Source organism: Salmo salar, chromosome ssa15 (assembly GCF_905237065.1).
Source record: "Salmo salar chromosome ssa15, Ssal_v3.1, whole genome shotgun sequence".
Classification (NCBI taxonomy): domain Eukaryota; kingdom Metazoa; phylum Chordata; class Actinopteri; order Salmoniformes; family Salmonidae; genus Salmo; species Salmo salar.
The window spans coordinates 79389873-79408688 of NC_059456.1; the positions used below are offsets into that span (position 1 = coordinate 79389873).

Genomic DNA, 18816 nt, shown 5'->3' on the forward strand with positions numbered 1-18816 from the left:
ATTTATGAATCCCTATTTGTTTTCGTTTATTGGTTTTAAATGAGTGTCATTATTTATATATATCCTACTCTTTTTCATTCTGAACTTCTAACGTGGGTGGGATAGGACGGTTGTGGTTTCGTGACAATGACCACAAGAGCAGCTGCTCACCAATTTGACCAACAAAAGCAATGAAAAGCTATGCATGTGGCTAACAAGGGTTAACGTTGATCTGAATTAATCCTTGCATGAACCCTATATAGCTTTCACCCATTCCTCTTTCTCAGATTGGAAGGAATTGCAGGCCTATACATTCCCCAACGATATGTGTAATATAAAAACCACAAGAAGGTAGTATGCTGCAGGACCCAATTTTATTCACGTTTTTGGGAATATGGGTTCTTCTCGTGTCTTCCTCAACACAACTGTATAATGCATTATTGAACAGGTTACATCCCAAACGGCACCTTATTCCTTACAGTGCACTACTTTGATCTGGGCCCTGGTCAAACGTAATGTACTCAATAGGGTGCCATCTGGGACTCACTGTATGAAGGATGGACTCCGCACCATCACCCACCTGCGCTGCCACCATATAACAGCCTCCCACGTTTTAATACAACCTCCGCGGTTCATTAACAGTAATTTAGAACACTATTCTCTCCTCGGCAAGCCCCTAATTGTCGAGATGTTCCCTTTTCCGATGGATTAATTAGGCCGTGGGCATAAACAAAGGATCAAACCAGACAAATATTTATTCAAAAAAGGAGAAGAGTATCATTAACAAAGTCTGAATCCAAATAGCAAAGCTATGCTAAATGGGTTGAGTGGTGATGACGATCCTAACTTTGATAATGGGAGAGCCAGGAGGTTGTCTTCTTATGATAATTGTCATCTGTAGGCCTACATAGCAAAAACACTGTCACTTTGTTTGTCATGTAAGAAGTTAGAGATTCAAGTTAACTAAACAGGAACACCAAAATGTATTTACAGCAAGCCTACAGACATAAAGACTCCTTTAACCATCAGAAGGATTGACAATGGCAGTACATCTTCCATACTGAATGTCAATACTCGACAGTGGACTCCTTTCTTATAGCCTCGTTCAACCATCCTGATCTTACATTTTGGTGGACCAGGCTACATTTCCTATGCACTTCTCCAAACCCTTCTACCTTGATCTGAAAGGATTAGATAGTTGAAAGAAACATGCAGATATGGCCAGTGCCAGTGTTAAGCAGGAACCAATTGCTAAAATGGGGGCCAATGAAGGTATTCTTGGAAGAACCTAACTGCCCAAAGTAAGTGACGGTGGATGGCTAGAGAGAAGCTGAATGAGGGGTACTTAAAGACCAAAGCTACAGGTGCATCTGGGGCACTGGCAAATGAGCTTTGAATTGCCCTATGGATTTCAACAGGTGAGTGCTACAGCTGATAGATACTAAAGGAAGAACAAACTGTGTGCCTGCTTGAGCTGTAGCGTTTCTCACTCATAAGCCAAAGACATTGAGAAGATCTGAGCAGAGTGAATTGAGATCTGAACAACAGGTGAACTATATTGCCTTCGCCAATAGGTGAGACACCAACTCCGCTCTCTCCACAAATGTGATTTAGCTTTTTCCGCTCAAGCGTTCCATACTGTGAAGTTGTACACAAATGAGATGCATTATCAATCATTTGAAAAAGTTCAGTAACCTTAGAATCCAAAACCCTTCAACACCTTCTCAAAGTAAGAACAAACCTGCACTGACAAGATGGACTTCAATAAACCACTAAATAATTTCCAAGCCACATTTCAGACTATATGAGTCTATGGTCAATTGGTGTTTTCATGATTGATATCCAGGAGCCACAGGGACAAGTGTCTTAGGGCCACCTACTGGAAATTGCACAGCCTACAACTAAACAAAAGATCACTAAATGTTCAATTTGTTTGAATTGTGATAATTTGGTAAGCAAAGGCTTCAATGGATTTCATGAAAGAGAGATGCTCTCACTGACTTAACAGGGTCCTTTTATCAAAGTTTATTACTGTACCATGGGCCATTGCCGCAGTTGACGTCTCGTTCTGCCCAATGTAACCCTGGGTGGTTATAAACAGAGCAAAACCTGAATCCTGTTTCCCGCTCGAGGCTGGAGTGTAAGGACCACAAAAGCTAATTACAAATGGATTTAAATCTTTATTTAGCCTAATACAGTACAGTGCAATGGTTAACCTTAATCCAGTGTTACCTGTGTGAACTCTGGGTCGAACATGATTGGAGAAACTAGCCGACAGCTTGTGGTGTAAGCTTTGGGGGCGAAACCCTTGTGACTTCCCTCTGTTGTGTCTGTCTGTAGCAATGGGCCCTACAGTACTAAGCACTGCACTACCAACCTCATAGGGGAAGTGTTTACATACAATGATTACTTTTCACACTTCATCATAAATAAAACTGTAATAGTACATCAGAACCCCTTTTAAGAATCTTAAGATACAATATGTCTGATTGAAGGAAGGGGTCTTTAAATATTGATGCTTGGTTTTAGAGAAGTAACATCTAACATAAATCTTCTTGAGCTAGAAAATGCCCCTCATCTCTTCTGGCCTTCCGTCTCTGCCCGTCTGCGTCTGTCTGAGACAGCATTGCTCCTTAAGCGTTGTAAGAGGAAGAGGAAACATTGCCACCGTGGCCTGTCCAGTTGGTGTGGATGTACTTGCCAGGGTTTGACAGAAGTTCATACGTGTGCGCTCCAAAGTAGTCCCTCTGGGCCTAAAGTGACAAACACACAGGGTTAAGAGTTGCCTCAGTAAAATGTTGTTTTATACCTTCTATATTTTTGCCAATAAAGCGACGCAAGACGCTCTCGCAGAAGTGGACACCAGAACAGCCCGGCTGGCACATAACATTTTTGTAATGTTCTGCAACGTTTTCACAACTTTGTAAAACGTTTCCTTGCTAGCTGGGCGTATGGGTGGGCCTAAAGGCTGCAGTATCCATTTAAATATGGTAGTAACATCATCGTCTTAGGGTCTTAAAGTCCACCAGCCTCCCCCTGCATCTAAACAAACACTACCCTTAGCTAACATCCACACGTGACAAGACCGTTTTAATCTCCTTCACTTTGACATATGTTCTTGTAGGGGGATCTTTGTGCCCTGAAGAGAGTGGTGTGTTGTGTCACTGAGTTGCTCCTTAAGCATGGTAAGAGGAGACGCTTCCACCGTGGCATCCAATGTGTTGTTACCTGGAGGAGGTTAGCCGGGAGCATGTCGTGTCTGTAGCCGTCGTAGAAGGACAAGGCGGTGGTGAAACAAGGCATAGGGATCCCCTGCTGCACTCCAATGCTGACCGTCCGGCGCCACGAGTCCTACAGCCATGACAAAGACAAGCACACGCATGAACAAAAGCACACAGAATAAATCGCTAACCCTCTGGGATTTGGGAACATCAGGGTGAATACAGTTATTTCAAGTTTATTAGACAAGATCATTGCAAAGCAATATGACATGAACACTTATAATCACATAATTAGATAGCTACAAGGGGTTTATTTAACGCAGAGACCAAATACAGTATAACTTTGTAAATGTTGCCCTGTCTTGGGCCATACCATGTACAACACTGCGATTAGATTGCAGTATGAATAAGAAGCCCATGACATGCGTATCATCTATATTCCAAAAACACATTTCCACCAATAACTAACAGCCCCATCATATTCTCCCTTTGTGGGCTGGGAAATGGTATGTATCAATATAGCAGTGGGGTGGTAACTTCTTTTTCAAAGAGGAAACAGCCATGTGTTGCTAACGTGGCCACAAAGGGGTGGGCTTTCTTTCATCACTTCCTACTCCCCTAGGTGCAGATTGAGGATCAGCTTCCCTTCCCCCAATCCTAAACTTAACCATTATGGGGGGAAAAAGGTTCAAAATGACCCAAGATAAGCATTTCAGGGCAGATTAACCCTACTCTCCTTAACTGTACCTGGCAATCCTGTACGGCATTACTGAAGAAGGTATCCAACAGCAGATTCTGCAGCTCAGCATCCCTGTCAAAGGCCTCTTTGATCTTCCCCAGGAAAACACTGGAGAAAAGAGACAGTGAGAGAGATACTCGCATCATTACTCACCAAACAAAACGGACTGAAACAGGGAGGGACTACGAGACCGTTTATTTTCATTTCCTGGTGCCAAACATTTTGCTACAGTGTGCCCTAATGAATATGACCCAGGGTCACTGTTTTATTATCCCTGAAAAAAGATAAAACCATTTCAGACGGGAGTGTTACTCGCTCTGTAGAACACTTAGGTAAGGACCGATCTACTTTAGACGGCTCTGCCCTACTGACCAAGACCATATTCTCAGTTAAAACACATTTCACTTTGAAAAGTAATGTCGGATGTAGTTTGGCACAGGGCTGAGAGAAGTTATGATGAATGGTTTCTGTTTGCTCAAGGTTTATGCAACACCTTTCCCACATTGCGCATTAAGACCAACATTTCCTCATTCTTATATGGCTCTGATTCTCCAGGAAGCCTTCTCTTCTTCCTTACCAGCTGGCTGCATTACAATACTCTGTGACAGCAAGAATACAACAAATATGACTTGACACCAGAGTTAGGGTGATATCAAATGGAGTCAATTCAGGATGCAAACTGACATTCCAATTCAATAATTTACAAAAGGGCATCCATTATTAAATGACTTCTCAATACACTGAAAATGAGAAGATATTAATTTCAAACGTTTCTTTTTTTACTGACGGCAACCCTGATTAGGAGAGACATTTCCTCATTCTTGTCCCACTCCGATTTTCCAGGAAATCTTATCTCACATTTCTTATGGCTTCGTCAACCCTGCCTTACAACACTCTGTGGCAGCAAGAATAAAACAAATGGCTTCACACTGTGGCCACACGTTCGTAAAATGGAGCTCTGACAGCCTTTTAATGATGATGGTATGTGAGGTCTTACCTTCGGATGATGCAGCCTCCTCTCCACATCAGGGCAATGGCGCCATAGTTTAGGGACCAACCAAACTCTTTGGCCGCCTGTCTGAGCAGCATGAAGCCCTGGGCATACGAGATGATCTTGGAGGCATAGAGGGCCTGAACAGGACACAAGACAAAACCCATTTGCTTAAAGTAACTGATAATTAGCAGAGAAATTCTGTTCCCATATCCATGATTCATTTATAGAAGAGTTAAAAAAATATTTAAAAAATAATTGTGGTGGTACTTGATCATATATATATATATATATATATTTTTGCACAATAGCACTTAACAAAGTGGCAATATTTAGAGAAAAGTCAAAATTGAGAATAAAGTCAGTTATATTTCAAGATTAAAGTAGGGGATTTGCATGTCTCCCTGTTGCTGTGGACGCCACTGTTGAAATGCCTGCAGTTAGATGACCTGCTGAAACTAGACTTTGGAATTGGGTGTACTCAAGAAGCCTACGAGCCTATAATCCTTAGATTGATAGTTTCCATAAGGGGGAAATACTACTATAAGTAAAGCTCCATTGATACGGTCGTTAATAGTTGCCATTATGCACAGATTTACTGCAAGGTGTTGGCCTAGGCTATGCAGCAGAATGTTGTAGCGAATTCGGAGAGCAGACAGGGACTCAACCCCAGGTCTCTTCTCATTCAGTAGCAAGAGTTTTTTTGTGTGCTCATAACTCACCATGGACATTAGAAGAGTGTTTGTCTATAGTCTGAAATGGTCTGGGGAAAACTTGGTGTGTGCGAGTTATTAGATCATTAGATTGATAAGCGTGAGTGTTCAGCGACGCCTGTATTAGATCATTAGATTGATAAGCGTGAGTGTTCAGCGACGCCTGTATTAGATCATTAGATTGATAAGCGTGAGTGTTCAGCGACGCCTGTATTAGATCATTAGATTGATAAGCGTGAGTGTTCAGCGACGCCTGTATTAGATCATTAGATTGATAAGCGTGAGTGTTCAGCGACGCCTGTATTAGATCATTAGATTGATAAGCGTGAGTGTTCAGCGACGCCTGTATTAGATCATTAGATTGATAAGCGTGAGTGTTCAGCGACGCCTGTATTAGATCATTAGATTGATAAGCGTGAGTGTTCAGCGACGCCTGTATTAGATCATTAGATTGATAAGCGTGAGTGTTCAGCGACGCCTGTATTAGATCATTAGATTGATAAGCGTGAGTGTTCAGCGACGCCTGTATTAGATCATTAGATTGATAAGCGTGAGTGTTCAGCGACGCCTGTATTAGATCATTAGATTGATAAGCGTGAGTGTTCAGCGACGCCTGTATTAGATCATTAGATTGATGGCCATTTGTTTGTTTTGCCCCTACTTTTTAACCACCCACACACAATATGCCTGTCTGTTTGTAACCACGGTTCCTCCTCCTGAAAATCATCTTTGGCACAACCTTTTCCAGGTTCTAATACTTATAATAAAATGGTTATTATGTGCTAAGAGAGTAAAGATTTCCTTCTAATTTAAGCCAATTCTAAAGTCTAGTTTCCCCAGGTGATCTAACTCAGGCATTTCAACAGTGGAGTGTACAGCAACAGGAAGCCAGGGAGACATGCACTTAACCAAATCCCTACATTCATCTTGAAATATAACTGCAACTTCATTCCCAAAATAAAAAAATATTCTCAAAATATTGCCACTTTATGGGATTTTTCCCCCTCCACTTTATTTTTTTTACTACCGCTTGATGGAAAAGATATTGCCACTTTTTTGAAGTACTATCATTCAACCGCTACCCGTCCCGGTTGTTCTTTTTTCGAGAGATTTGACTCAAGTTTTCAGAAAACAATATGAAATAAATTATTTGGGAACAGTCTATAACTGAGGAAGCTGGAGTCCACCAATTAGCTATAGCATTTTTTGTTTTGCCTACCCCGGCCAACGCTGGGCCAATTGTGCGCCGCCCTATGGAACTCCCAATCACGGCCGGATGGAATACAGCCTGGATTCAAACCAGGGACTGTAGTGATGCCTCTTGCCCTGAGCTCTTAAACCGCTGCACCACTCGGGAGCATGAGTCAACATGTTCAAAATGCTCTGTTTGGCTGATTACAAATAAAACGTGATTTTCCTCAGCTATTGGTGAGAAAACATGACAAGCGCTTTAATAGTGATATGTGGATGAACTCTTGTTTTTACAGCATTGCCCCAGAAACCCAGACATCTGTAGCCTGGCTACCTTTCTGATGTCCTCAAGGAACGAGGCCTTGTCCCCGTTGAACTTGGCTCCCTGGGGCCCGGCCAGGCTCCTGCTGGCCTCCACTCTCTCGTCCTTCAGGGCCGACAGACATCTGGCAAAGACAGCCTCGCCTGTGAGAGGGAGGAGGATGAGAGAGAGAGAGGGATGAGGCAGAGCATGAGAGGAATGAGAGAAAGAGGCATGAGAGCGAGTGAGAGGCAGAGCGAGCGAGCGATACAGAGCAACACATTATTTGGTCACAAACCGGGTCGCGGTCATTGGGCACAAAATGGGGAAAATGCTTTCAATAGGAAATTGGACAAGATCAAGTAGAAGGTCAAGGTCTACCTCAAAACATGTTCTCCCTTTTCATTTCTATTAAATGCAATCACCCTACGAGTCTTCGTATGGCGATTCCTCACAAAACTACAACAAAGAAAATAACAAGATTTGGGGGATTTTCATGAAATGTAAAGGACCCTACTATGGATTACATTTCATGAAAATCTCCCAAATCCTGGTATTTTTGTTGTTCTAGTTCCGTAAGGAATGACCCAGTAAACAGCTGTGATCTGTCAAAGATAATTGATAGCCTAGCTGAAATTGGCATGCTCAGCTCAAATGTTTGTCGTGACAAAAGGTCCTCGGGTAGCGGGTTCAAAAGGCATATACTTGAAGGAAAAGGTGAGTGCGGGTTTCTCCTTCCTTCATGAATTAGACATTAAGGGATTGTATTCTACACTCTATAAGCTAGACACTGACAGACAACTCCAATATTTCCCCCCAAAATTCTGCCCTTCTATATCTTTGATCAAATAGGCATCCCGTTTATACCTTAATCATCAAGTTTAATACTAATACCAAACATAATGACAAGCCTACAGCTGGCACAGTTCCTAGCCGACAAAGTTAACACAATGCCGCCCACAACACAAAGGTACCCTATGACTCAGCGTTAGTAACCAGCATTCTATTGTAAAAGCAGGGCTTGCCACATAAAAAAAAAGGAACAACTTCCCACCACATGATGAAAAAATACATTGGGTAAGCATGACTTGCTAAATATTGCCACAGTGATGCAATGCAATGGCGAGAGGGGGAAGAGAAGAGAAAAAGATGTCACAATGAGTACGGCTAAACGAAGCACCCAACTCCACATTGAACGCAACCCTATTGAGAGCTGAAATCCACCCCCCAAGCCTGCCTGTACGGCGTGTCCACTCTCTCCCTGGCCACCCACACCAGTTCTCCGCTTTCACAATGAGCCCTTTTGTTCTCTCCGCTATCATTCACACAGGACCTCCCAGTACTGATGATACAGGGACAACATTAAATACCAATAACACCCAGCAAAAATTGTATAAAGTCTTCCTTTTCTGTTGCAGAAAAAAGTAGCCCTTCCTATAGCAAATCTTGTGGTTCCATTTTCAGATCGTGAGTAAGACTGAATAACAGGCCTATGACCTGGTTGTCAACTCAAGTGTAAACCAGTTTGATCATATCACTTAGGAGATGTGTCTCCACTATTTTAGTCTTTAGCTGGAGGCAGCTTTGTCCTGGAATAACCACACCACCTGATGCTACCTTTAGGAGACGCTGCCCATCGCAGCAGCAGCAGACTCAGAGAGTATAGAAAATCACCCTTATGTCACTTGAGATGAGGTGGTGTGACTAGAAAAGCCTCCAATCTTCTTAGGGAGGCAGCAGACACTTCATTGATCACGTTCAGCTGAACAAGACTCAGCCACTACTGCCGGGGTCAGTTAATGTGGCTAAACATTAGCAGCTCTTAAACCACTACTAGAGTACTAAGTAGTTTGCAGGCTGGGTATCACTGCAAGAGGCGTCACTACAGTCCCTGGTTAGAATCCAGGCAGTATCACATCCGGCTGTGATTGGGAGTCCCATAGGGCGGCGCACAATTGGGCCAGCGTCGTCCAGGTTTGCCATCATTGTAAATAAGAATTTGTTCTTAACTGACTTGCCTAGTTAAATAAAGGTTCAATAAATAAAAATTCTTCAGTATGCACAAAATGGAAGCCAATGTTCTGAAACAGAGTGAAACGGGGAGATACCATCTGAACTTATTGAATAAGAAATGCTTGTTTTCGTTTTCCATTGCCCGGTGTGCACTAATGAACACAACCCTGTATCATGACTACGCCAACATGGCTGGGATACAAGTCTCTTGGCCAGGCTGTTAATAAAGAGTGGTACAACTGAAAATAAACCGTGTCCAAATTAGAAAATAACCACTTTGGTGGTGTAGACTACACAAAACAAGTTTGATTAGACTCAAAATGTCAGTCAAAATTGGTGGCAATCTAAACTTTTAGCCTCGGAGAGAAACGTCACTGCGGACGATTAATTTCCAAATGGAGACTTCATGACTACTGTCCGTTCGTCTCTTACCGATCAGGGTGACTGGTGTGCCGTACTCGAGAGCCGAAATAGCCGTCCACTTCCCTGTGCCTTTCTGCCCGGCTGCGTCCCGGATCTTAGGCAGCAGGTGAGTGCCGTCGGTGTCTCTGAACTTGAGGATGCCAGCTGTGATCTCGATAAGGAAGGAGTCCAACTCCGTCTTGTTCCAATCTTCGAAAGCCTAAGGGAGACCCAAGAGCAGAAGTGAACCTGACAAATACAATAATCAACTAAGATACGTCATGACATCACAGTATCAACAGCTGTTGTAGTTAGCTACTATGGAGACTATTTCATGGCGAGGTTTATGCTATTCAGGTTACGGAGACATTCAGTCTCTTTTCTAAAAGACATATCTATTACATGACTGGCGGTGGAGTGAAAAGCGGAAAGTCATCAGGGGTGTCTGGAATGGTTCATCATTTAAATAAACTTTGATTCATTTTGAATGGCTCACCTGTGCCATCTCGTCGTGGTCCATACCCAGGACATCCTTCATGAGGTGGTACGCCTCGCAGATCAGTTGCATGTCCCCATACTCAATACCATTATGGACCATCTTCACAAAGTGGCCTGCACCCTCGTCACCAACCTGTCAAAACAGCACATTTCAAATGGTATGTAGAGCCAGGGAAGAGGGAAAGTTGTGCAATTTTGTGCCAAATCCCGTGGACATCAAAAATAAATTCCACTCACCCAGTCACAGCACGGCTCTCCTGTTCCCACCTTGGCAGCGATGCTTTGGAAAATCTCTTTAATGTGTGGCCTGTAGGAGTAAAAAAAATATCACATTTTAACAGTTCATAATGATAATTAAATAATTGATTGTGGACACACTGAACAATATGGGAAAGCTTAAAAATACAGTATGATTAAGACAATTTTCTCACAGACGATCACTACTCCTCCTCATTATAGTCTGTGTACTCTGGTGCTATTTGGGACACAGTCATAATCAACCATCAATCCCAACCCCTCCATAGCAGAGGGAAGGGTAGAGTCCCAAAAACTCACCAGGCCTCTTTGTGTCCCCCTGGCATCAGTGAGGGTCCGTAGCGAGCCCCCTCTTCTCCTCCGCTGACTCCACTGCCGACAAACAACAGGTTCTTCTCCTTCAGACTCTTACAGCGCCGCTAGACACACACACACAGTCGACACTACCATGAGACCACACTCTTGACACTGACACTACCATGAGACCACACTCTTGACACTGACACTACCATGAGACCACACTCTTGACACTGACACTACCATAGCTTTGAAATGGGTGTTTCTGATAAACTTACTGTTGTGTCTCTGTATTCTGAATTGCCGCCATCAATGATAATGTCCCCAGCCTCAAGAAGAGGGACCTGTGAAGGAAAATGGGCTGTTAGAAGGGGGCAATCTACTATAATGCAAGTGCCATGCACAACCAAATGAGCCACATTAGGGACTGCATGGTTGCAAATTTGTACATTTCTGAATTTTTCCAGAAATCTTGTTTGAAGGATTACAGATTTCCTGCTTTTTCCCCCTCCTAATTTTGGGAAAGTTTTGGGAAAGCTACCGGAGATTTTAAACCGTGGGGCTAAATTTCACTAGTTCTAAATGTTTTCTTTGTGGTATTTCAATACCCCAAATGCATCCAAGCCAGCCATTACCTGATTTGGTAAACTGAAAAAGCCTTGATACATTTGACAGCTACAGCATGACTCATAATTTCTATCCTGTTTTTCTGTTTGTGCCACTGACCAGCTTGTCGATGAAGTCATCCACCGCCTGGCCGGCTTTGACCAGCATCACAATCCTCCTGGGCTTCTTCAGCTTGGCCACCATGTCCTCCAAGGACTCAGCTCCTATTATCTTGGTGCCTTTAGCCTCATTGGCCAGAAAATCATGCACTTTGGAGACAGTGCGGTTATATGCACAGACCTATGGAAAGAACAGGTTAGATTAGGGTTGCAAAATTCTGGTGACTTTAATAAAATTCCCAGGTTTTTCAGAAATCCTGGGGAAATCTGGGAAGTTTGGGAAAGTTTTCAGAATTTTGCAACCCTACGATAGATGTAAGACAGTTTAGGCAAGGGAAAGACAATGTACTGTAAAAAGTTTAGGCCTACCACTTATGTTGCAGACTATTTAGGGGGTATGTAACTGTATAAACTGCAATGAGACTTACCACAAAGCCATGATCATTCATATTCAGGATGATGTTTTGGCCCATGACAGCCAAACCAATCAACGCAATATCTGCTCTGTGGAAAGAAAATCATATTAGTCAAGAGTCCTGGTATCTGTTAGTTAGGGCATCTGGATTGAGACTGAACAAACAAGAGGGTGCCTCTCAAGCAAGAAAAACAAGCCTGTCCAATATTGTAACGTTAGTGCCTACTCTGAATCAATTCTACAACGTTATGTAGCATATTTTAAAGCCATATCTATATAAATTGACTAGACAATTTCAAAGTTGATTGACATGATCATGTAGGAAAGAGTTAACTAAATAGCCAGGATTCCCTTAACTATACAAGATTACCATGTCATTTACTATTCAAGGTTGAGGATACATTTTAATGTTATTTTACTAGACCTGTCGTTGTGTCGCGTGCATTGTCAAATCACTTAGCTAACAACGTTTGCTAACGTTAAATCAAAGAGTAAAACAGAGAGGTTTCTGTGGCTAACTAGGCTAGTTAGTAGATTAAGTCAGACTGCCCTTTTAATGCCAGGCATGCAACGTTTGCTAGCCATATTACACTGCTGTGTGGTATTGGATAGCTACCGTTAGCTAACTAGCTTGCTAGCTAAAGTGAATGAAATAACAAGTGGAGTGAGCTAGCAAAAATAGATGGTTTATCCATCGCCAGCTGTTTGAAATAATAATAATTCAGTTCTCAGAGACGATAATGCATTGCTGTGCAATACTCACTCTGCCATGTTTCTGGTAAGGAAAATAATCCGTCTTCAAGTAACACACACACAGCCAATGGACTTTCTTGAGATTTCCACGGTACTTCCTCGTTCTCAATTTGAAGAGGAAACCTCAAATTCACCCAAACCAAAGGATCGCCTATGTGAGATGACGTCAAAGAGCTCAAACCATATCGTTCTCGAGTTCTCATTCGTGGAGAAAAACTGAGCAGAGATATCAGATATTTCATTGGTTTAAACCCCCTGTCACTCTTATAACTTTGTTACACTCCCACAAATTTCAACACGGCTGGACAAAATTGAAATCTAATCATTTGGCCCCACAATGTTTGACCCCCAATAAAAATATAAAAACAATCTAACAACCTTTTTCCAAACGCACTTTGAGTTTAATTCCAATTAATGTTATACATTACTATTAAAGTTATATTTGTTGCCTGACCCAATCTTCACTTCTCTCCTTTGAGGACAATATTTTCAGCATGACATGTCAAAATGATACTACTGGACCTGTACACAACTATTATTGTAGTTTATCATGCAGAACTACCACCACATGATGTAGCCTATGTGGTGTCAGAAATTGAATATGAAACTCATTCTTCCTAACAAAGAGCAGGAGAGCTGGGAAACTTGAGGAATATGAGGAAACGTTAACAGGAAATAGGTGGCAAAAAAGTCTTTATTCATGAAAGAAATGTCCCCAACTGTACCTTCATTTGAGATCGTTTCACTGATTTGAACAAATCAAAGAGGGGACAATACTTTCCTCTTCCATGATCATCATAAGATTATATAAGATTATATATATATTATATAACCTTATTTTTTTTATTACCATATGCTCTGAATGTGTCTTCTTAATGACTGAAATGTAATATAAATGTAGAACTTCAGAACGATTAAATAAGAATGTATGTGATCCAACTATATAGTCTCGTCATAATTTTTCTGAATACCATTTTGTGTTAGAAAATGTGTAACGTTTTTTAAAAGAACCCTCAGACTACCAACATATTTTACATACATGGATTACCAAGAAGAAACTACTGGATATAGCAAGACTCAAAGCAATATATAAATCTATTTTCAGGACACCATATAACATTTTAAATATACTTAATTTTATCAACAAAATGTTTGTCATATTTTCATCCTGAGAGACAATGACCTACAATATGGCTTAGATTTCTTTATTGACTAACCCCCATAGCCAGAATTAGAATAACAGCAAAACAATGGGAGTTGGTAGGGGCTGGTTCATTCCACGAAAATAGACTGAACAAAAATATAAACGCAACATGGAACAATTTAAAAGATTTGACTGAGTTACAGGTCATATGAGGAAATCAGTCAATAGGAATAAATTCATTAGGCCCTAATCTATGGATTTCACATGACTGGGAATGCAGATACAGTTGAAGTCGGAAGTTTACATACACTTAGGTTGGAGTCATAAAAACTTGTTTTTCAACCACTCCACAAATTTCTTGTTAACAAACTATAGTTTGGCAAGTTGGTAAGGACATCTACTGTGTGCATGACAGAAGTAAGTTTCCAAAAAATTCTTACAAACAGATTATTTCACTTGTAATTCACTGTATCACAATTCCAGTGGGTCAGAAGTTTACATACACTAAGTTGACTGTGACTAAGTTGCCTTTAAATAGCTTGGAAAATTACAGAATATGATGTCATGGCTTTAGAAGCTTCCGATAGGCTAATTGACATCATTTGAGTCAATTGGAGGTGTACCTGTGGATGTATTTCAATGCCTACCTTCAAACTCAGTGCCTCTTTGTTTGACATCATGGGAAAATCAAAAGTAATCAGCCAAGACCTCAGAAAGAAAATTGTAGACCTCCAAAAGTCTGGTTCATCCTTGGGAGCAATTTCCAAACACCTGAAGGTACCACATTCATCTGTACAAACAATAGTACTCAAGTATGAACACCATTGGACCACGCAGCCGTCATACCGCTCAGGAAGGAGACGCGTTCTGTCTCCTAGAGATGAACGTACTTTGGTGTGAAAAGTGCAAATCAATCACAGAACAACACAAAGGACTGTGTGAAGATGCTGGAGGAAACAGGTACAAAAGTATCTATATCCACAGTAAAACGAGTCCTATATCGACATAACCTGAAAGGCCGCTAAGCAAGGAAGAAGCCACTGCTCCAAAACCACCAGTAAAAAAAGCCTGACTATGGTTTGCAACTGCACATGGGGACAAAGATCGTACCTTTTGGAGAAATGTCTTCTGGTCTGATGAAACAAAAATAGAACTGTTTGGCCATTATGTATGGAGGAAAAAGGGGGAGGCTTGCAAGCCGCAGAACACCATCCCAACCGTGAAGCACGGGGGTGGCAGCATCATGTTGTGGGGGTGCTTTGCTGCAGGAGGGACTGGTGCACTTCACAAAATAGATGGCATCATGAGGTAGGACAATTATGTGGATATATTGAAGCAACATCTCAAGACATCAGTTAGGAAGTTAAAGCTTGATCGCAAATGGGTCTTCCAAATGGACAATGAATCCAAGCATACTTCCAAAGTTGTGGCAAAATGGCTTAAGGACAACAAAGTCAAGGTATTGGAGTGGCCATCACAAAGTCCTGACCTCAATCCTATAGAATATTTGTGGACAGAACTGAAAAAGCGTGTGCGAGCAAGGAGGCATACAAACCTGACTCAGTTACACCAGCTCTGTCAGGAGGAATGGGCTAAAATTCACCCAACTTATTGTGGGAAGCTTGTGGAAGGCTACCCAAAATGTTTGACCCAAGTTAAACAATTTAAAGGCAATGCTACCAAATACTAATTGAGTGTATGTAAACTTCTGACCCACTGGGAATGTGATGAAAGAAATAAAAGCTGAAATAAATCATTCTCTCTACTATTATTCTGACATTTCACATTCTTAAAAAAAAGTGGTGACCCTAACTGACCTAAGACAGGGAATTTTTACTAGGATTAAATGTCAGGAATTGTGAAAAACTGAGTTTAAATGTAAACTCAGCAAAAAAATAAACTTCCCTTTTTCAAGACCCTGTCTTTCAAAGATAATTCGGAAAAATCCAAATAACTCGACAGATCTTCATTGTAAAGGGTTTAAACACTGTTTCCCATGCTTGTTCAATGAACCATAAACAATTAATGAACATGCACCTGTGGAACGATCGTTAAGACACTAACAGCTTACAGACGGGAGGCAATTAAGTTCACAGTTATGAAAACTTAGGACACTAAAGAGGCCTTTCTACTGACTCCGAAAAACACCAAAAGAAAGATGCCCAGGGTCCCTGCTCATCTGCGTGAACGTGCCTTAGGCATGCTGCAAGGAGGCATGAGGACTGCAGATGTGGCCAGGGCAATAAATTGCAATGTTCGTACTGTGAGACGCCTAAGACAGCGCTACAGGGAGACAGGACGTACAGCTGATCGTCCTCGCAGTGGCAGACCATGTGTAACAACACCTGCACAGGATCGGTACATCCGAACATCACACCTGCGGGACAGGTACAGGATGGTAACAACAACTGCCCGAGTTACACCAGGAACGCACAATCCCTCCATCAGTGCTCAGACTGTCCGCATTACGCTGGACTGAGGGCTTGTAGGCCTGTTGTAAGGCAGGTCCTCACCGGACATCACCGGCAACAACGTCACCTATGGGCACAAACCCACCGTCGCTGGACCAGACAGGACTGACAAAAGTGCTCTTCACTGACAAGTCGCGGTTTGTCTCACCAGGGGTGATGGTCGGATTCGTGTTTATTGTCGAAGGAATGAGCGTTACACCAAGGCCTGTACTCTGGAGCGGGATCGATTTGGAGGTGGTCTGAAGCGGTGTGTCACAGCATCATGGGACTGAGGTTGTTGTCATTGCAGGCAATCTCAACGCTGTGCGTTACAGGGAAGACATCCTCCTCCCTCATGTGGTACCCTTCCTGCAGGCTCATCCTGACATGACCATCCAGCATGACAATGCCACCAGCCATACTGCTCATTCTTATTTTGTTCATACAAATATTTACACATGTTAAGTTTGCTAAAAATAAACGCAGTTGACAGTGAGAGGACGTTTATTTCTTTGCAGAGTTTAGGTATATGTAAAGTTCTGACTTCAACTCTATGTATCTGTTGGTCACAGACACCTTAAAAAAATGGGCCTCACAATGGGCCTCAGACTCTTGTTATGGTATTTCTGTACATTCAAATTGCCATTGATAAAATGCAATTGTGTTCGTTGTCTGTAGCTTACGCCTGCCCATACCATAACCACACCGCCACCATGGGGCACTCTGTTCACAACACAACATCAGCAAACCGCTCGCCCACACAACGCCATACACATGGTCTGCAGTTGTGAGGCCGGTGCTCTAAAACAATGTTGGAGGAGGCGTGTGGTAGAGCAATTAACTTTCAATTCTCTGGCAACAGCTCTGGTGGACATTCCTGCAGTCAGCATGCTAATTGCATGCTCCCTCAAAACTTGAGACATCTGTGGCATTATGTTGTGTGACAAAACGGCACATTTTAGTGTGGCCTTTTATTCTCCCCAGCACAAGGTACACCTGTATAATGATCATGATGGATTATCTTGGCAAAGGAGAAATGCTCGCTAACAGGGATGTAAACAAATTTGTTAAAAAAAAATAAAAAAAAAATAAAGCTTTTTGTCCGTATGTAACATTTCTGGGATCTTTTATTTCAGATCATGAAACATGGGACCAATGCGTTACACATTGCATTTCTTTTTTTGTTTATTATAGTTCTTTTTAATATTTTAAGTAGAAATTGTGTACCAATACTGAATTTTAAAAGCCTGTTATATTAAATGAATTGCCCTTTAATATAGACCACATGGAGAATTCAATAAATATACATTATTTTTGAGAATAAAAGCTTGCTAAAGTGCCAATATTCAGCATTTTGACATGTACCTCCAACCCTGTGTCACTTCTTGGAAGATTTCAAACCATTTAATCCAACAATTTCTCCAAGTTTCACCATAATTATTTTGTTGCTCTGACAAAGTCATTTCTTTTGATTTGTAGTCATTTCATGTGATTAGTGATTCATTTAAGTCTTTCCCTCATTTTAAGGTCAACCCTGTTAAGTGAACTGAACTATCGTTTTAATATGGTGAATCGATTCCTTTAAAAAATATATATTTCCTAAGAAACATTGAACATCTAAGTCAAATCATAGTGTAAAAGCAGGTGAGGTGGTTTTACTCTTTTTGGCCTTTTTCTGGTGGGAAACTGAGTGGTTCAAGCATAACACTTCAACCCTGTTACCCATAGATAGACAGGCTAGAAATGTTTGAGCAATGTCATTTTATTTTATGAAGCTGCATTCAACTGCTACTTCCTGTTGCACACAAGAAGCTTCCATTCCCCTGTTAAGAGGGGATTTATGGCTGATTTAAGATGAAATCTTCAACCCTGTTACGGTCAAGCATGTTACTTTTTTTGGCACTTAATATAGTTATTTTTTTATTTAACATCTTAAGATGGGGAAACATGTTTATGAAATTGAACATGTGCTCTTCATGACAGAAGGTGACAAACTGTTTCTGATTTATACAGGCAGCCCAAGTCTGATCTTTTTGTCAGTAATTGGTCTTTTAACCTCTGAAAAAGCTTTGAAAAAGAGCTTTTTCAGTTCTGAAAAAGCTTATCTGATGTGAAAAGTTGAGATGTTAGTGGGAAAAATATCAGAATTGGGCTGCCTGTGTAAATACAACTTGTGTATCAGGTTTCTGTATTGCAGTTGTACCAAGTTATCATACCACATAGATGTTTTGATAGCAAGTGCTGCGACTGGAACCTTAACCATAATTATTCCATTATAATTTCAGTCCAAATAGTGCTATATAACTAACTATTAATCTGAGGTAATTTTGATTTTGTTCAGTCATACCTGGTATAGGACAGTTATAATCATTGGCTGGTACTGTAAATAAGGGGCTGTATCTCTGCAGATGATCCGTGTATCTGGTCAAAAGAGGCCTACAGATCCCCTTCACCCTCTGATGGTATGGATAACATGGTATTAGGTCACCAGAGAAACCCAGATTCAAATAAAAGGTCATATTTATCAAATTAATATAGACAGGATACTGTTTTGGCTGGGGTTAAAATTACCCCAAAGGATTTGTATTTGATTAAGTCCATATTGATACAGAAACACTAAATAATGAGTGAGATTAATCAAGTTGATTAACAAAGTCATGAAAAACATGTTGAATAAACAACCTTTGAAATATGATTAAAAAAAGGCCTCTGGGGTCAAAATTACCCCA

General features: G+C 41.3%; 1 protein-coding gene across 1 annotated transcript; it reads right to left on the bottom strand.

Annotated features, from left to right (window-relative positions):
* Positions 1–2146: 2146 nt before the first annotated feature.
* pgd (phosphogluconate dehydrogenase) lies at positions 2147–12712 on the bottom strand. Its single transcript, XM_014145806.2, has 13 exons — positions 12504–12712; positions 11754–11829; positions 11327–11506; positions 10879–10944; positions 10604–10722; positions 10286–10355; positions 10047–10181; positions 9581–9770; positions 7169–7299; positions 4937–5070; positions 3948–4047; positions 3208–3330; positions 2147–2732 (listed from the first exon to the last, which is right to left on the bottom strand). The coding sequence occupies exons 1-13, from the start codon at positions 12509–12511 to the stop codon at positions 2613–2615; spliced, it is 1452 nt and encodes a 483-aa protein (XP_014001281.1). The 5' UTR covers positions 12512–12712; the 3' UTR covers positions 2147–2612.
* Positions 12713–18816: the final 6104 nt, after the last annotated feature.

What these genes read in the sequence shown, in the direction of transcription:
- pgd (XM_014145806.2), bottom strand. An exon ending in CAGAATACAGAGACACAACA is followed by an intron (nt 10,723 to 10,878) that starts GTAAGTTTATCA and finishes GTGTGTGTCTAG; the next exon opens with CGGCGCTGTAAGAGTCTGAA. An exon ending in GGAGGCTGCATCATCCGAAG is followed by an intron (nt 4,048 to 4,936) that starts GTAAGACCTCAC and finishes TCTTTTCTCCAG; the next exon opens with TGTTTTCCTGGGGAAGATCA.